Raw genomic sequence first — 18,562 nt, 5'->3', positions numbered from 1 at the left:
TCCAGCCGCCACGACGGGAAGATTTCGACAGGAATGCGCCATGACGTGGATGACCGAGAACCTCGACAGACACGAGACATAATCTTATATAATAGGGGTCTATTGACAAGAATTGGATTGAGAGTGACCATAAAAGCTATTTCACAGAAACTGGGTGGTGGAATATGCTTTTCAATCCCGTCAAACCACAGCGGGTCAATTTGACCCCAGATTATAGAACAAAGATGAAATCATCTCTCTTTCTGTTGACCTCGTGCAAGTCTCGCTTAGTGAAATGCAGCAAAAGACACAAGAATCTTTGCAGATACTTTATAAGACATCAGAATAGGAGAGCAGTTTTCTCTTTATTCTAATGTTAGACTCATGCATATTTGATAAAAACCCCTATGAGTCCAGTGGAGCTCCAGCTCCATTGGAAAGGTGAGGGATAGAAATAGGTGAGGTCGCGCATGCGCAGAGGCTTCCTCAACTGACAGGAGGACGCTGAGCTGCATTCCCATCATTCTGCGAGGAAAGGAGGATCCCCTGCGCAGCCACGACGGAGGAGACGGCGAGCGATTCGCATCTGAAATAACAAGAAGAAAAACAAAGAAATAATCCAGTTGAAGCCACTTAGAAAGAGAAGAGAAAGAAAAGAAGAATACAACTGCGACCATGTCAGCCGGAGGAGATTTGGGGAACCCCCTGAGGAAATTTAAATTGGTGTTTTTGGGAGAGCAAAGCGGTGAGTCAGGTTTGGCTATTCGCCCCCCCTCCTCCTCCTCCTCTGTTCCTCCGGCCCCCCCACCGCAGGCCAAACATGCATGTATTTGCAAGGCCATATATGTAATCTGTCTTGTGTTTTAAACTTATAACTCAATGCGTTGGACTTCGATATAACCGTCGTTTTAAGCGGGGTTGAAAATGTGTGTGTGTGGGGGGGGGGTGCAGAAAACACAAAAAATGCACACTTGCACATTTATAGAACCTTAAGATAAGCATAATAATTCAGATAGAATGGTGGCGGATAAAATAGCGAGCATCACTGCGAGAATGCGATATTTTCATGCTTTGCAGTCAACGGTATGCTCAGCATCCTTCCGTATCCCACATATATATATATATATATAACATATATAAATATATATATATTTATATGACACATCTCTTGTTTCATTAAGAATCATTCTTTGATTTATATGACACGATCCGGTTATCGCTCCTATCCTTGTTTTATTTATATATATTTTTTTGCTTTGTTTTGTTTTGTTTTTTCATTTTTATTGAGAGAAGCCAATAAACAGTCCCCCATGTGTCAGTTCGGGACACACCCTAAGCTGGCGACGTCTGAAGCGTCTCCAGCTCGCAGTCTCCGGAAGGCTCCTAGAAATAATCCAAGGAATAAAAAAACAGAAAGCAACAAAGAAAAAAAAAATAACAACTGGGTGACAGTTGTGCCACGACATTTTATCATAAAATCTCTTTAATTCAGGGTGGGAACGGCTGGCTTTGCGGTTCGATGGCTCATATTCTGGAGATGTTGTAAAAGGGGAGCTGCCTCGATACGTGTTCAGGCGTCCGGAGAGGATGCCGGAAAAAACAGCCGCAAATATTACAATACAAGATTCATGTGAACGCAGCTTGACTTAGTGCTCATGGGCTTTATTGCGATTCTTACCAGTGTGTGTGTGTGTGTGTGTGTGTGTGTGTGTGTGTGTGTGTGTGTGTGTGTGTGTAGAGGGGGGGTCTGTTCTTCGAGTGAAAGGCCCCTGTGTGTGTGTGTGTGTGTGTGTGTGTGTGTGTGTGTGTGTGTGTGGCCTGTACTGCAATGTTGCTGTCCATGGTGCTGGATCGAGGCCTGGCCGTGGCCACTGCCCAACACCGGCTTCCCAAGTACTGCTGTCTGCATCCAGGTCTCTGCAGGAGAAACCTGGAAGAGTCTGCCTATCTTAGATGTTGTCTGCCGGTGTATAAATAAAATTTTGGGCGCACTCGACTCTATCCAGTTTATTAAAAGTACTCATATCTTTATGTCTAGTCATGGGGAGGCTTCGATTCTGCTGCTCAGCATTTTCATCACAGAATTCTAATGTATAATCTCAACAATAAACAAAGAATTGACCAGATGATCAGTGACAAATCTTATGGCTGAATTGCTTTTCAATGCACTTGCATATATATATTTATACAATAAAAATGATATAACAAAATTCAAGGGAAGTGCTGGATTTGGAATGTTCTGGTCAATCACACAAAATGTTGGTATGTGCTGCCCATAAAAATCATAGCAATTATTTCCGAGTCATCCTCATCACTGGCATTACTATACGTTTCCCTTTCGTTTCCCTGTTTTTTTTTTTAAACTGTGGGGATCAATGCTGACGTTCACGTGCCTGTCACCATTTGTAAATGCCAGGCTTTCTAGCAGTTCAGATCAGACATGATGTCTCATTTTTTCACTGCTTTGGGTTACCTTTGATAAGATGCTTCTTAAGTTTGTCCTCATTTTGTTTTAGCTGGTGAAGTATCATTATTTGATTTATTTTTAGGATCCATACCTTTAGAGCTCTTCATGTTTTAACATATATTGACATGCTGTTCTTTTGTCTGTCCATTTGTTCATTGTTTGCTCACTGCGATGCAGATTTTTATGGAAGCAGCAAAGAAAGGCTGCATAATGAATGTCCTTCACTGCCAAAAGCATAATACCGAGACATTTTCCGCTAAATGTTGTTTGATTATTTCAAAATTGGCCGTTGGTATAGTAATCAAGAATCTGAACCCGCACATCACAAAATAACCCCTATCTCTGTGTTCTGTTTCAGTGGGGAAAACATCTCTCATCACTAGATTCATGTATGACAGTTTCGACAACACATATCAGGTGAGACTGCAATCCAAAAAGATCAGAAACATACTTTTTACGTAGAAATCTGCAGGGTACGGGTGCAGATATATTTACTTGACAAACAATATTTTTGTCAAGACCACATTTCATGAATATTTCAACAAATTGCAGCATGAAATCTTATACTCACGGTTGGTCATTATTCAAAGGATGATGACTGAGATATGAAAAATGATTAGTGACCAAATAATGTTGCCTCAAGAACTTTAGTTTTGTTTATTTGCTAATTACAATGTTCCCACACCAAACACATTGATATTTTATGAAAAAAAACACATATTGGAAGCAGTTATGATAAGAATATAGATTTTTACTGTTTACTTTTTGTCTCTCAGAAGTTAACAAGTTTGAACCATTGAGCCCACAGGGCAACACAAATAAAAATATGTTTTTCAATCCAATTCAGTTTGGGTATGTATTGGACTTCCTTTTTTTTTAAACAAAAAATGTTTTTTGTATTTTCCTCATCTGATACAAGCTGTGCTCCTCTGTTTTTCTTCACCACAGGCAACCATTGGAATTGACTTCCTATCAAAGACGATGTACCTGGAGGACCGAACAGTACGAAAATGACTATCACTTTAATTCTACACAAAAGATAAATAGGGATGAGCTCAAGAATGTGTTTGAATCTCTTTAGCCAGTTAAAATCCTGAGCAAGAGATGCCCCAATTTTCAACTGACTAATCCTTGATTTGATTAGTTTAATTACTGCTCTTTTCACAGACTAACATGGTTATGCAAAGGTTATTTCAGCTGGTAACAGCTTGGGTGCTTGAGCTTTTTCTAATCCCGAGAATTTAAAGCCTTTTGGCGGAACATCCACTTTACTTAGTATTAATACTATTTCTTGGTCTGGATACTTCCCGCCTCCTTCAAAGCTGATACGGGCTTATCTTTTTTGGACGTGTGCCTGCATTAAGTATGATGTGTATGCCGAAGCGGATGTTGAAGCTATGTGTTTTAATGTGTGTAAATGCAGGTGAGGCTGCAGTTGTGGGATACTGCGGGGCAGGAGCGCTTCAGGAGCCTCATCCCCAGCTACATCCGAGACTCGACGGTAGCCGTGGTCGTCTATGACATTACAAGTGAGCAGGAGCCTGTGTTGTCGTCATCTGCCCGTCAAAAGAAGCAGAACGTGTTTTATATTGAGCGTCTGGCCTCCGCAGATGTGAACTCGTTCCAGCAGACCTGCAAATGGATTGATGACGTCAGGACAGAGAGAGGAGGTGATGTCATCATCATGCTTGTTGGCAACAAGACAGACCTTGAAGAGAAACGGTGAGGCTGTCAAGCTTCAAAATTATATGGCCTGTGATACAACCCGTGAGGCCGTTACAGGAAATGCGACATGTCGGTATCGAGTAACATGGAGATTTGCTGAGTCTAGTCTGATTTTCCCTTAGGCAAATCACAATCGAGGAAGGAGAGCAGAGAGCCAAAGAGCTGAACGTCATGTTCATCGAGACTAGTGCCAAAACAGGGTGCAATGTCAAACAGGTGATAATGGGGGAGTGTTATGTAGATTGTCTGCCATTCCTTTCTTCTTCCAAGTCCATCAACAGGACAAGATTAAATGAATAAAGTGCATGATGGGAATAAGTTGGACTTTTGGAGAAAATACTTTTGACGAGTCTAACCATCCAACTCAAAAAGAAAGGCGAATGAGTTGTAATCCACCCATTAAAGCTGACAAAAGTAATGGTGGAAGAAAACTACTGTTTGTTAGCTTTGTGCCTTATGCATCAGCCAGAGTCAATATTTTATTTAGCATTACACCGTTCATTCAATTATAAGCTACCAAAATCTCTGAATGCACATAAACTGATTTAAGACAAGTTTTAAGACAAGTCAGTTTCGGGATTTTCTTTTTTTTCTTAATATCAAAACAACACTATTTTCATCCTAATATTACATCTTAAAACGCATTCTTTGTCAATTGTGGCAGATGTCATTGCAAGCAATTTCGTCAGCCTTATTTTGGTTCTTAATGAAATATAGGATAATGGTCCCCTTTTTATTCAGAACAGAAGAATTTTGTAATTTAATTTGTGTCACAAGGTGGCACGGTAGTGCAGTGGTTCGTGCTTCAGCCTCAAAGCAAGGAAAGCACGGGTTCGACTCTGACAAAGAAACCTTTCTGTGTGGAGTTTGCATGTTCTCCCAGTGTCTGCCTGGGTTTCCTCTGGGTTCCTTCCACAGTCCAAAAACATGCTGCAGGTTAATTGGAAGAAAATTGAGAAAAAATGCCCCAAATGAGTTTGTGACCTCACCCGAGTTAGTTACCTCACCCGATGACAGCTGAGATAGTCTCCGACATCCCATGTGACCCTTAGTGCAGGATAAGCGCAAGAAGATGGATGGATGGAAAATAACAAATTGTCCTTCATCCTTCTAAAAAAACAAAACAAAAAGAAGACTTACCATTTTAACCCTCTATATCAATAACATATAAATTTTTAGAAGAATTAAAAGTCTGAGTTAAGAGTTGAATTTAGAGGTCACATCCAATTAAACTCCATATAGTAACCTGTGGTCTTCACAGAATACATTTGAACTGTTTTGTTCCTTTTCCTTTGCTGTCATTTTATTTCCCCTTCATTTTTCTTTTCCTTCTAGCTGTTTCGCCGGGTTGCAGCAGCCCTTCCTGGAATGGAAAGCTTGGATGATGCAAATCCTGAAGGCAGTATCCTTTACAGCTGCTGAGACTCACTGTGCAGAGAGTCAAAGAAAAGAGATTGCAGTAGTTTATGTTTAATCTCTTAGTGGTTGTTGGCACAAGAGCAGGGGCCGGCCTACTGTCTTCTGAAGCATCGGCCATGAAATGTTTGCTGATTAATGGAGAAGAAACACTGAGAGCCAGGAAGTTGGGTTGTCGATGCACACAGCACCACGTAGTGGTTGTCTGGGAAGTGACACAACAGGGACAAGTCATTGTTTACGTTCACTAAAGACAGGGGGCTGTTTTAATCGAAGGCTACATAATGATGAATTATTTTATCTGAGAATCACGTTTTTGAAAAACGCCCCAAGTGAATTTATTTATTTTCCTTAACCGGACAATTCCCAGTGATTGACATCAAGCTGGACAAACCAGCAGAACCGACCGTCCCGGAGGGCGGCTGCTCATGTTAATGTCGAGCTGCTGTCGGTCAGCTCCCATCACACCATAGGCTTGTTGTGTTGCTTAGTACTGGTTAGCTTCCAGTTGACTTCTCTAATTGGATATAGGATGTGGGCCTTGTATCTGATTGGACAAATCAAATGTTATCTTTCAGTCTTGTTCAGTTGTAAAATATTGTATACTTTGTCAATATGTAAGTGAATGGAGGACAAAAGGGAAGAATCAAAATGTTGAAATGACAAATGAACAATAGACAGTTTTGGGAAAAAAGGGAAAAGGGAGAGCAATGGAATTCTTTTCGCTGTTATGTTTTGTATTTTTTATATATAAAAAAAGGAAAGCACCAAAAATGATACCTAAATGTAGAAGGATAAATATTGGGGGTGGGGAGGGGTCAGCCATTTTTCTAAATGGCTGAAATGTCTGAATGTCTGCAGCACGCATGCACGCTGATCTGATCTTTGACCTTTTGACCTTTAGCCTGCCCTTCAGGGTCTTCCTGCCCTGGAAGGAGGTTGACAGTTTTATAGCATCTATAGCATCTCATGACCAACGTATCTCATTTGATATTCCCACAAGAGTTGACTTCCAGTAGGTTCACCTAACAGTAGCTGTGAAAATGTGGCACTCTATCTCTCTATGGGTTTAACTTTTATAGAACAAACTGTACTGTGGTTTAAAAAATGTAATAAAAGGAAACTTACTCCCACAACTCCCTCTCCCTCTAACCACTCCTCTCCTCCTTTCCTACTTCTATCCCTTTTTTCTCCCGAGCCCCCGTCCCTCCATCCAGAAACACACATATAACGATCCACTGTAATGCACTGCACTGTATATAATAATGTAATATGTATGTTGTGAACGTCCCTCTGTAGAAGTGGTCTTTGTTCACCAGTATGAATAATGTAATAATGTTTAATGATTAATAAATTACAGATTAAAGGGCTTCACTCTCCTAACATTAACATTTACCTGGGAGCGAAATTGTTACCTCTGTTCAAAAAGCGAATCAGCCCGAGTTTGTGCCTCTCATTTGTGTTATATTTAACCCAAAGCATAATAACCAAGCTTTATGAAAACAAGACGAAATTAAACATCAGTCTCTAAAACATACAACGCAACGCATTTTGACAAGCATCAGCTTACACTGTAAATCTTAGATGATTGACAACAATAAATGTTTGCATTTGCATTTGTTTGCACAACTTAAATATCTAGGGGTTGAGAATCTACATATTCTGAGCTTCCAAATATAAATTCCCAATCAAGCCTTGAAATCATACATATTTCTTGAAATGTTCCCACTCATTTTGTCGAGGGATTCCACAATTGTTGAGATTTTATAAACAAACGTTGAGAGCAATATTTTATCATAATCATTCGCTGAATTGACTAGCCAGGAACTGTTTTAAACTAATCCAAAGGGGAAGATTAAATGCTTTGTCACTCAGTATGCACGAGACGCACAAACTTGGGCTCCATTTAAAACAAAATTTTTTTGCATGGCTAATATCATTAGGTGACAGCTAAGCTATAACAAGGTTTCTAAATAACTCAAAAATCAGAGAGGGATTACAATCGCCATGTTTACTTTATAGTGGCATTTTAGTTGAGGTTGTAAACATCCGTCCATCCATCCATGAGTGGATAGGTTGTAAACATGCTTTATGGAAATGCTGTTAAGAGTTGATGGTGACCCTTACATTTTCTTGCAGTATCAAGAGACAATTTCTTATTTTTTGTTACTTTTGCCAATTAAAGCCCCCTGAAGGGTCAAAGATAATCCTTTAATATGATGTATTAATCATTACCTCCATTTGTAAAGATCAGAGGATTGTTTATTGCAAAGATGATCATGGAACCTGATGATCATGGAACCTCGAAATGTGCATATATATATGTATATATATATATGTGTGTGTGTGTGTGTGTAGATATATATATATATATATATATATGTGTGTGTGTGTGTGTGTGTGTAGATATATATATATATATATAAAATATACATAAATGTATATAATATATGTATATATGTGTAGATATCTATATATATGTGTATGTATGTATATATATATTTACACACACACATATATACATTTATGCACATATATGTGCACATATATATATACATATATATATGTTGTCCTGTTTCTCATTTACAGTATGATATAATATGATTAGTTAGTCAGAGAGGCAGGAGAATTAAATGACCAAAAATAACATGTACATTCATTTTCCAACCACCTACCAGTGTATAGCATTGTGTATACTGGTGTACTTTGTTTGATGGATTTCAAATTCATTATCTTATTTATCATTTTGAACGCTCGGAAAAGATTTCCTAATCCTGGCAAATGATTCAAATGATATTACGATGATATGAATTGCTTGATATTTTAAGAGCAAAATCAAACAGTTTGACTGCAGAAATCCAACATTAACCCTTTTGAGTTGACAGATGAATGGGTATTTTGTAATTTATGGGTTTTTATTGAACCATATTAATCCACAATGTGGAGAACAGTTTAGTCATTACTTTTAGTTTCCAGTGATGATTTTCTCTCTTCCCCGATGAAGTCTGCCACAAATCTGGAGATTTATCTTGTGAGTCACTGTCTGAAAACCTGATAGTCAAGGGAAAGTTCTGTTGGAAAGAACCTTTTAAGCAGAAGAAACTGTCACTGTGACTTTTCAGGTCCATTCAATTTCACTCTCCTAATCGGAGAGGGCAGGTATTCCCCTGGACAGTCACTCTGTCATCTGAGGTGGGTAATGCTCAAAATGTTAACTCCATAGGGAGATGTGATATGATTTGGGGAATATGTTGATTTGTGCAAGTGCTAGATCATGTAAAAAAAAGTCTTTCAAAAATAATTTGAGGTATGTTGCAGTTCAAAATGATGCACCTGTGCAGCGTTTCCCTCTGAGTGACACATCTCTTCAAACCGCAACGCTATCACTATGATCTCAAGCCCTCGCAGTTCCAGTTCACCCACCAAAGGAGCTGTTGAAAACTGAGAGTGGATCATGTCCAGAGTGGAGGCTATTAAAGACACAAATCTGTGCCTCTTGCTAAAGGAGTTGCGTACTGACATCGCCATGGCTGTTGATGATCCTTTCCCTCTTGTCTTCGGTTTAAGGGATAAAAACATCATTACTGACCAACTTCTGAAGGTAAGGTGTAAATTTTGTATTTAAAGATTAAGCTTGAACTCTATACGCATGCTTTATCACTTTTTCAAACTCTATCTCAACACTGAGGTTGTGCAATATAAAGATGTGTTGATAAATATTCATCCCTCTTTGCCATTGAGGCCTGTCATCCATAGTTGTCAGTTGACTACGGCTGAATTGTAATGATACATCTTTTGACGTAGACTTGTGGGAACATGATTTTACAATATTTGCAGATTGCTGTATTCTTTTGTTTGGATCTGTAGGAAACTTTGGAGAAAGAGCGTGAAGACGGCATCCACAAAGCCATGTACTCTCTCCTGACCTGGATACTGGAACAGAGTAGATCTACCATCCAGGCCTTTTGGAGCAACTTGACTAAAGACTACAACCTGGACAGTTATGTTAAATTGCAGACACTGCTTACTCATCGCAATGCTGGTATGTGGGACACCTTCCAAGCTTTAACATGTTTTTCCTGTTTATTTCAAAATATAATGGTTACAAAAGGACAGTGATATGAAATGACTTAAATAGTGAAAAATCTCCCTTTTATAATTGTAATAATGATAATCCTACTAATGAAATAACATTTCTGCATGTTATCAGTGTAAAAATTTACAATGACAGAAATCTAATTATTTTAGCCTTTTGAATTACATCGCTGTTATCTCAAACTTTAATAATGTATCAAGCGGCAGTTGGTTGGTCATCTTCTTTCAATCAATATTAAAACCTCAATAACATCCTCATGCGTGACAGCGGAGGTAAAACATGTCAACAAACGGATACAACTATTGAGCACTTTAAGAATGATTTATAATTCATGATTCATTTATAACCATGTTCATAATTGCTAACAGAAAAGGATACGGGGGGTTCCAGAAGTGAAAAGAGATCCGGTCGTCACAAAACACCTCACAAGAAGAGGAGCCATTCAAATAATGAATGTGCACAGTATCATACCAAGTCAAGTGACCGACAAGGTTAGCCCTCAAAATATTGTCAAACAGAAAAAAGTTGAAAACAGAAACATTTCACACATATTCATGCCACTCTTTGCAGGCTGCATCATGCATTATTGTTCCGTTGTTTGTTTAATGCAGGGGGTAAAGTGAAGCTATACAGAATAAAGGTCGAAGCTCCATCTGAGCAGATATCAGCTGGTAGTAGACATGAAAAATATTCTGAATTTTCAAATTATGCATAACACAAGGTACATGCTCAACTATTATTCTAATACCAGGTGGAGGAGTTTCTTCTGCAACAGAGAGTGAAGTCATGCAACCATCATCAGCTGTCTCCACTGGTAAGGAAACAGGCAGCCAACAGCCCAGAGAGAGTTTTATGAAGCAGATGTTCGTCTTAGATACTGAGCTTTTCAGATTTCCAATTTTTATTGTCATAATACCAAGTCAGCATGTTAAAACTATAAAGACATAATTATCATGAAAAATGCATACATTATATATCTGAAAGGATAGTCAATCATGTAGGTGTCGGAATAGAAGAGATTTACTCATGCATATTCATTCATGAGTTATTTGGGGGGGGGGGGGGATTCTGATCCCTGTTTTTCTGTTTGCATGCCGAAGTTTCCTTGCACAAGACACTGAACCACAATATGCTTCTTACATGGCAGCTCTGCTGTGTGGGAGTGTGTGCATGGATGCATTAAATGTATTAAAAGCACTTTTAATACGTGAGTAGTGAAAGCGCTATGTATATGGAGACCATTTAGCATACGTGTTTTGAATGTGGAGGGAAATCACAGAATTCAGACAGAAAACCCACGGGCAGGGGGGAAACAGACAGACAGAGTAGGCCTAGGTTGACCACCGGAATTCAATAACAGCAAAATGAACAATATCTATTTCTATCTCTTTTTCCACTTAAAACAATATTTAAAGAAATCTGATGGCCAACTGGATTTATCATGACTTGAACAATAGATTTAAAAGACGTTTGCCATGTTCTTCAATAACAATTAAATCAATGGCTAATCAAAAATATTTTTCATTATCCAGGCTCTTCCAGGAATCACGTCAAAATCGTGGAGGAATTTTGCACCGCTGGAATATTGGAGGAGATGAATAAAGCGACAACCTTTAAAAATGCTAGGACATCACTTCACCACAGAGGGGAGACATCCACTGGCATGGTAGAGCTGCCGGCAACCAAAGCTGTCTCACAGCTTGTTTGTTCATGATTTCACAAGCTATTATTTATTATGTGTGTTTTTGCAGATTCATCACAATGATGATGAGTGTGCAGTATGTAAGGATGGAGGAGAATTGATTTGCTGTGATGGTTGTCCTCAAGCCTTTCACCTGACCTGCCTGGACCCTCCGCTCATATCCATCCCGAGGTAACAAAATATTTCCTCCAAAAATTGGAGGATGGAGGATGAAGGTTTTGACAACAGATATACGACAAATAGCTGACGTTTTATCAGTAGCACGTGTAATGTAATTTTCATTTATGTTTGTTTAGAAGTTTATTTGGTCAGTGTACAATTACATTAAGCCCAGAGGCAGAGATGTTTGTACCAGATTGTAGCTCATAGCTAATTTCCATCTGTAGTCCTGGACAATACAAATATAAAACTGTACAAAATAGACAATATATATAAAATATACAGATAGGCAATAGAATAACTATACAATATGTAAATAGGCAATAAAATGTGTTTTTTGCAAGTTGAAAGTGCTATTGTTGTGATATTGTTGTGATATTATTACTTTGGTCATCTGGCAAAATACCTGCCTGGCTTGTATTTGTTTGATATGTTAGTTTCTATGTGTGCGTTTTAGTGTGATTTACTTTTTTACGTCTTTTAAATCTTATCTCCTTCGAAAAACAAGCAATGTTACTTTTTATTTGCAGCGGTGCTTGGCAGTGTCTTGGGTGCCGTGGCAATATTTTGAAAAAGGAAAATATCCAGCAACCTATACAAGTGAGTATCGCAAGGAGAATCACTAGAATGAAAAATAATTTTGAAAATATATTTAAACTTTATTTTTCAATCAGATCATAATAATTACAGCAAAGATGATCATAGTAACAAAGTCTTTTAAGCTATGTTTTTTTTTGTAAATCTCAATAAAGAATATTTTTTTTACTCTCCATTCCACACAAATTCATTGTTCCACTAATACTGCAAATTCTGGAAGCAAAATGAACATGATTCAAGATCATTTCCTTAAACAGCATTCATTCCCCAGCCACAGCGAACAAACAACCCCAATAACTCCTCAAGCGATGTGTCCCTCTTCTCACTGTCGTCAACTTCTGTTCTTGGAGCAGCAGTTTCCTTGAACGGGCCAAATACTACAAAACAGGTAACACCGGAGACACAGGCCTTCTCCAAAGGCTGTTTGAACGATACACCTGTGAATTTTGATCGATCCAAATTATACGGAATTTATTTTCCAGAGCTTGAGCGGTGAGCCGGTTGGTGTGAGGGAGCTGTGTGGTATTTGCCACCTGGGGGGAGATGATCTGACTCACTGTCTTCAATGTTTAAAGCACTATCATGACCGCTGCCACTTCTTCAAGTAAGACATCCGATCAAAGGCAGCGTCCTCATTTTGGTATTTTTGTGTGTAGCAACATCACGTTGCGTGTGTGTGTGTGGTTGTGAGTCTGTCTGTGTGACTGTCTTGTCGAGTACATTTTCCTATTTGCGTAGAATATTTTTTTGGAATCATACACTTGAACCTCGATTGTCATTGTAAACTGCAAGACAATGAAATTAGGAAAAAGTTGCATGGCATAAAATAGTAAAAATCATATTTTCAGTTCACCATCTCAAAAGTCTGGATGTTGTGTAGTGCTTTATTTTATTGTTTAGCGTTTATCGAGGATAGAAATGCATATTTACAGTAAAATTATAAAACACAAACATGAATCTGACTTAATATCAGTGTCCCCACATTTCAGAGGGACATCCATCTGCATGTCCTGCTCCAGGACCTGGGTCAGCTTTACTGAGAAGGAGGAGCCTAGAGATTTGCAGGTCTGTACATATAATTATGAAATAAATACTTTTTCATGAATTTAATGAGTGTAAAAATGTATGACTTAAAATGGAATTGACTTCAAATAAGGGAAAACTCATACCAAAATAGCTAAAAATGGTTGGGAATATGATTTATTAGAATAATTCAAAGGCTTTTTCTCTGAATTTGAAAAAAAAAAACAGTTAGATTTCTCCGTCTTTTTGTGTGTGTGTGTGTGTGTTTGTGTCCTCCCAGCTCACTGCAGTCACTCAAAATACACACAGTTATGAACAGACATCCTCCATCCAGGAATCCATTCTGCAGAAAGATGAATTTGACTCCATCCTGGGTGAGGTGAGTGTTGCTGCTCGGTTATATACTGTTGCCACATGTAGATGTGATCTATGAGCAGCCATGTTGAGCTCACCTCACATTGCACACATGGGAGTCTAATGTAACATTTTTACAAACTAAATAAATCGGATTTCTGTTAACTCCCATTGAGCCAGAAGAAATGACATGGTGTTGACAGAATGACATAAAAAAGAAAAAAATATTGATCGATGACAGTGATAGTGTGCGCATGTATTTCTCATGACATCACCAGGCCCCCGCGATGTCCACTGATATACCTGTGTATCTGTTTTCTATTCTCTTTGGTTGCTGTTTCGCAGGGATCCATTGACAACATTTTGCAGTGGGCTTTCCACAACGTCCCTCGACCCCATCCAGATTTTCAAGGATGCCACCAATGATTTAATAACTTGTAACCTTTGTTCGGTGAACTTTTAACATATTGCTGATTACAGTGACAACTGAGTAAATACACTAAATACACAGGGGTTCAGAAAAATATGCATAGAATTACCTCAAACTTGTCTTGCTATCAAGATCATGGTAAATAGTTGTGCTTTTCCCTTAAAGCTCTGTTAAGGTACTCCCCATTCATTACATGGCAAAAGTGAAGCTACTCGAGGTTTTCTTTTAGTCTAATTGTATGCAGGTGATAATGTGTTTATACCCTCAGGGGATGGCAGACCCTGGTCGAGCTGGACAGCTCAAGGTCATCCCTTTTGGCAATAAACCCTCAGAGACACAAAGGAGATCAGTGTCCGTTTGTGGCAAATAAACACATGCAGACACATGGAGTTGGACGGAGAATTTACTTTCGCAATCTTTTTATGGACAAGAATTTACATTCGCGCACAACAGCAGATGGTTTCAATACGATGAGGTACGCACACAGAAAAATGTCTCTTTTAAACTGGTATTCCTTGAAGACTATCACTTAGATGAGGAATGTTGTTTTTGTTCTGGGATTCAAGAGTTTTAGCATGACTGCCAAGGAGATGGAGCTCACCCAAGCAGTGTGCAGATTTTTCTCCTCTTATTATTTGGTTGCCATGGGGCCCTTTTCCTACAGGCACCAAACAGAGGATGTACAGCATGCTCATTCCAGAGTGTGTGTTTGTCTAAGTGCGTCAGTTTATTTAGAAATCCACAAACTGAATGGCTTGTGAGACATCCTGCATACTTGAAGGCTGGATGCAACAAAACCAACATAGGGATATTCTTGGTATTTTCAAAAAGGAGTGACAGTAAAAAGAAACAATAATGATTTAAATGCGTATGTTGAACAATTATTCTTGTCTTCATATCCAGATGGTAGCTTGAAAATATTCCAGCTCCATCAGTTTTTCATTAAAAGAAGAAAAAAATTTTTGCATAGTTTTTTCATGACCCCTCTATTTAGATTTCACTCATTTTTCCTGTTTCTAGCTGCATACCACACAAGACACCACATGGAAAACATGATAAAATACTTGGAGATGGACGCATTCTGGCCACTAGATGTCACCCATCTAAGAAAAATATGGTTTCATACTATCAGGTCATTTGTCAAACAGTAATCATAGCGATCTGCTCGTTGACAAAAATGTTTGTTTTTATATGGAAGTGACACTCACATATTGGTAAAAGGATAACAGTGACAAACTGGATTATCTTTCAATGTGACCCTAAGTGAGGGATAAGCATTATAGATAGTGAATGAATAAATATAGGAGTTTTGAGATGATTAAATTCAGATATTTCCATTTTCCCATCTCTCTAAGGGAATGAAGGCCAAAATATTAGGTAATGACATGTATACTCTCACAGACCATTCAGTAATTTTCTTCACTTTTTACAACTCATGCAATGTTTTATAAAGTATTAATGTTAACGGAATTAACAGATCTGTTTTATGCCTTATTTCAAATATTGCACTCAGCCCACATTAGGTGATTGTTTCATCCATTTTGCAAGTAAAATCTCTTTTTTCTCAAATTTTCAAATTCTTCTCTCGACGTGCACATTGTTAGTGCATGCATTTACACGTGATTTCGGCACCGGACACATGGTTCTCATTTTGTCATCTTGTTAAGAGGAGAATTATGCTTCTCCATATAAATATAATCTAGGTGAAAGTCAAAGAGATGAGTGTTATGTGTGAATGTGGTCTGTAGATGTACATATAGAAGGCTGGATACACATAAACAGAATGAACAATGCTCATGTAAATGACTGGAAAATTACTGAATGCTTTTAAATATTTCATTTTTTCTCTCCATGTAAATCAAAACCATGAAAGCAAGTTCCTGCAATGGAGTGACTGTTTCTAATTTCCATTTTTGTGCCTACATTTACTTATGTAATCTTTTTTGATATATTTTCCAGCAGAGGGGCTTTTTCCTTTTGTCACAGTGATCAAAAACAGAGAAAAAAATATACTTTGACTTTAATTAGGAGGATGTACTGTTTTACAGAAGGTGCCTTAAGGTGAGGAAGGCGAGATAATAGAAAAAGTTACAGGGAGTAATATAAAGTATACATGCCACAACGCTAAATTCCTTTCACATCCACAGTCACATCCTGTCATGGCTCTGCTGGTCACAGGCTTGGAATTCTTTACAAAAAACATGACGGGTGAAATTCCCACACTTTGTACATCCGTTCTTCAGAATGTGGGCAGATGTCCAGCTGGTGTTCCAACTGGGCCTGAACTGGTCTGAGGTTATAAGAGGAGGTGAGGCCTCTGTCTCTTTTATTTCCCCCTTATTCTCTCTGCGTACCATTGTTTTACGCAGGAAATCATAAGGGCCCGTCCTTTGTCTGGGCATGAGATTTCTGAGCAGGGTATTAAGTATGAAGAGTGATGGGGCTGCTCACGCCCAGTGATTCAAGTAATTTCTCACATTTTCTTGTCTAGAATGCATGTGATTCACATACATTCTGTCTAGTTGAGCTTTTCTAATGTGGGTTACTGGCACCGATAATAACGAGGACGCTTTGTCTGTTTTGTTGAAGTGGATTAATTGAATGTTGAAATTCACTTTAATATCATTAAGTCAGCTGAGTGTTCATCTGGCTATGATTCACCTCCGTACCTGAAATGTTACAAAGAATTATCAGTTTTATCATTAGTAAAACTGTCGTTTCGTCCACCTTCTATATATCTACAGAAGATAATTCGTTATCTCCTTATCCTTATCCATGAGGAAGGTCCTCTACCTTCAACAAAAGAATCTTGCTTTTCAACTGAGGTAATCACTTATTGCCAGCAGGCAAATGGGAGATGTAATTGTGGAAAGTGATCAACTATGTAGTGGTGCATTCTTTCATATTTTGCCGTTTGAGTCACAATGCAATGTTTTAACAGTCTGGTCTGCTGTAAAACAATCTAACTTCAGTGTGTAATCCAGACCAGATGTGTTTTATCTTGAACAACAATTCAGTGGTCTGTGCTTTAATAATGTAGTTAGTTAAGGTAAGGTAAAACAAGCTACGCTAGTCTAAGAAGGTAACAAGAAGGTAACAATTTTATTGTTCCAGGGAAAAATCATTTGTCACTGAAATACCTAAAACACAATTACCTTTTAATGGAATTAAAGACAAAAGACTTGGAAATCTATACAACTCAGAAATCAGAAATAAATACATAACTAGTGGGACCATAAATACATTCAGAATTACATTGAAACATTTAGATTTTGGGAGCTTAAATATTATAATCTTCATACAGACTGAGGCGCCACGACACGAAATATGATGTGCGACAAAAAATTGGGGTATAAGTAGAGATAAGCTCTCTTGTCAATGTTAGCTGTTTTAGTCAAGGGGAAGCAGGAAACAGATAGCATCCCGCTGCAACACCCCTTAAAACAACAGTCAAAGTTGCCACTGGCAACATTTTTCGTCATCCACAATAAAGTCTAATTTTTATGTTGTCATTTGACTTTCTTCCTCATTGGTAATATTACTCCGGTCTCTAGATTACACCTGTCAATTAAACCTTTTAGTTTGTCTTTAGTACTGGCCTTGATTATCTCTCTGGTCATTTTTCTTCCGTTGACAGTCGTTTTGTTTTACTGAGGTCCACCTCCGACATTCCAGCGTTACATAACAGTGGTCTGAAGTCAATAAAGTCTGTGCTCTTTTTTAGTGATCTGTTCTCAGTGAAGTGGATCACAGATCAGAACATACAGTGTACACGCACACACACGCGCAAGCATATGCATGTGCATGCGGGCATACACACACACACACACACACACACATGGATGAGGTGATATTGTGGGAACTAAACATTTAGCTCCCCCTATTGAAAAAAATGGGCCAAAACATTTAAAAATGAGTGCTTCTTCATTTTATATAAACTCAGATTTTATGCATCATAGGGGTTAAATGAGGATAAACACAAACCAATGCTGCTTTTCCTCTACATTTCCTCTATCTTGGATAGGATGTTTAAGGTTTCAGCAAAAGAAGGTCAGAGTTTGGCCCCATTTTTTCAGATACTCAGTCTATAAAGCTCAAGTCAAAATCAATAAACAGACGTCTTTCCTTCACAAGACTTTTTTGCTTTTTCTTTTGACCATCCAGCCACAAGCTGACAAACCGAGTCATTACAAAACAATGAAATTAACAGGAAAAGACAGTGGTCCCGTACCATCTGGCTATTAATCTAGACATTTCCCTCATTTTGAGAGGTTAGCAGCAATTTATTAAAGCCTATGAAGTCACTTTAAGTAGATGCATCTGTCTTTCTCCGCTGCTTAGAGTAATATGGTTCGTTCTAAAGGCACATTTAAAAGTCCACTTTTGGAGAAGACGGCGCCTTTAAAGTTTCTCAGTTTCTGAACGTGTCCCTTGAGGAGCCTAGATAATGACATGCTGGCAGTGCCGATTGCAGGGTTACCATCGGTCTGGAACTGTAAACACCGCGGAGAAGGTTCGTTAGGACATTCCAGAAAGGTCCTCGACTGGAGATTCTTGGAAGAGAGTTTCGGGTGTTTGCATTCCTGCTTTGGGACAGCAGTGCTAATAGAGTTG

General features: G+C 38.5%; 2 protein-coding genes across 2 annotated transcripts; both read left to right on the top strand.

Annotated features, from left to right (window-relative positions):
- Window positions 1–504: 504 nt before the first annotated feature.
- On the top strand, window positions 505–6,956 carry rab6bb (RAB6B, member RAS oncogene family b). Its single transcript, XM_086172689.1, has 8 exons — window positions 505–724; window positions 2,805–2,863; window positions 3,395–3,448; window positions 3,870–3,975; window positions 4,057–4,168; window positions 4,294–4,387; window positions 5,507–5,573; window positions 5,958–6,956. The coding sequence occupies exons 1-8, from the start codon at window positions 655–657 to the stop codon at window positions 6,020–6,022; spliced, it is 627 nt and encodes a 208-aa protein (XP_086028815.1). The 5' UTR covers window positions 505–654; the 3' UTR covers window positions 6,023–6,956.
- A 1,286-nt stretch (window positions 6,957–8,242) lies between these two features.
- aire (autoimmune regulator) lies at window positions 8,243–18,026 on the top strand. The gene is made up of 14 exons (XM_086173157.1): window positions 8,243–8,618; window positions 8,710–9,188; window positions 9,455–9,629; window positions 10,052–10,174; window positions 10,295–10,354; window positions 10,435–10,497; window positions 11,216–11,349; window positions 11,435–11,556; window positions 12,075–12,144; window positions 12,413–12,529; window positions 12,624–12,745; window positions 13,131–13,206; window positions 13,445–13,543; window positions 13,864–18,026. Exons 2-14 carry the CDS (start codon window positions 9,042–9,044, stop codon window positions 13,942–13,944), a joined length of 1,389 nt encoding a protein of 462 aa, XP_086029283.1. The 5' UTR covers window positions 8,243–8,618; window positions 8,710–9,041; the 3' UTR covers window positions 13,945–18,026.
- Window positions 18,027–18,562: the final 536 nt, after the last annotated feature.

This window comes from Fistularia commersonii, chromosome 25, assembly GCF_037954325.1.
Source record: "Fistularia commersonii isolate RoL2024-O1a breed Wild chromosome 25, RoL_Fcom_v1.0, whole genome shotgun sequence".
Classification (NCBI taxonomy): domain Eukaryota; kingdom Metazoa; phylum Chordata; class Actinopteri; order Syngnathiformes; family Fistulariidae; genus Fistularia; species Fistularia commersonii.
The sequence above is the reverse complement of the archived record's forward strand: the minus strand, read 5'-3'. Positions and strand labels throughout refer to the sequence as shown.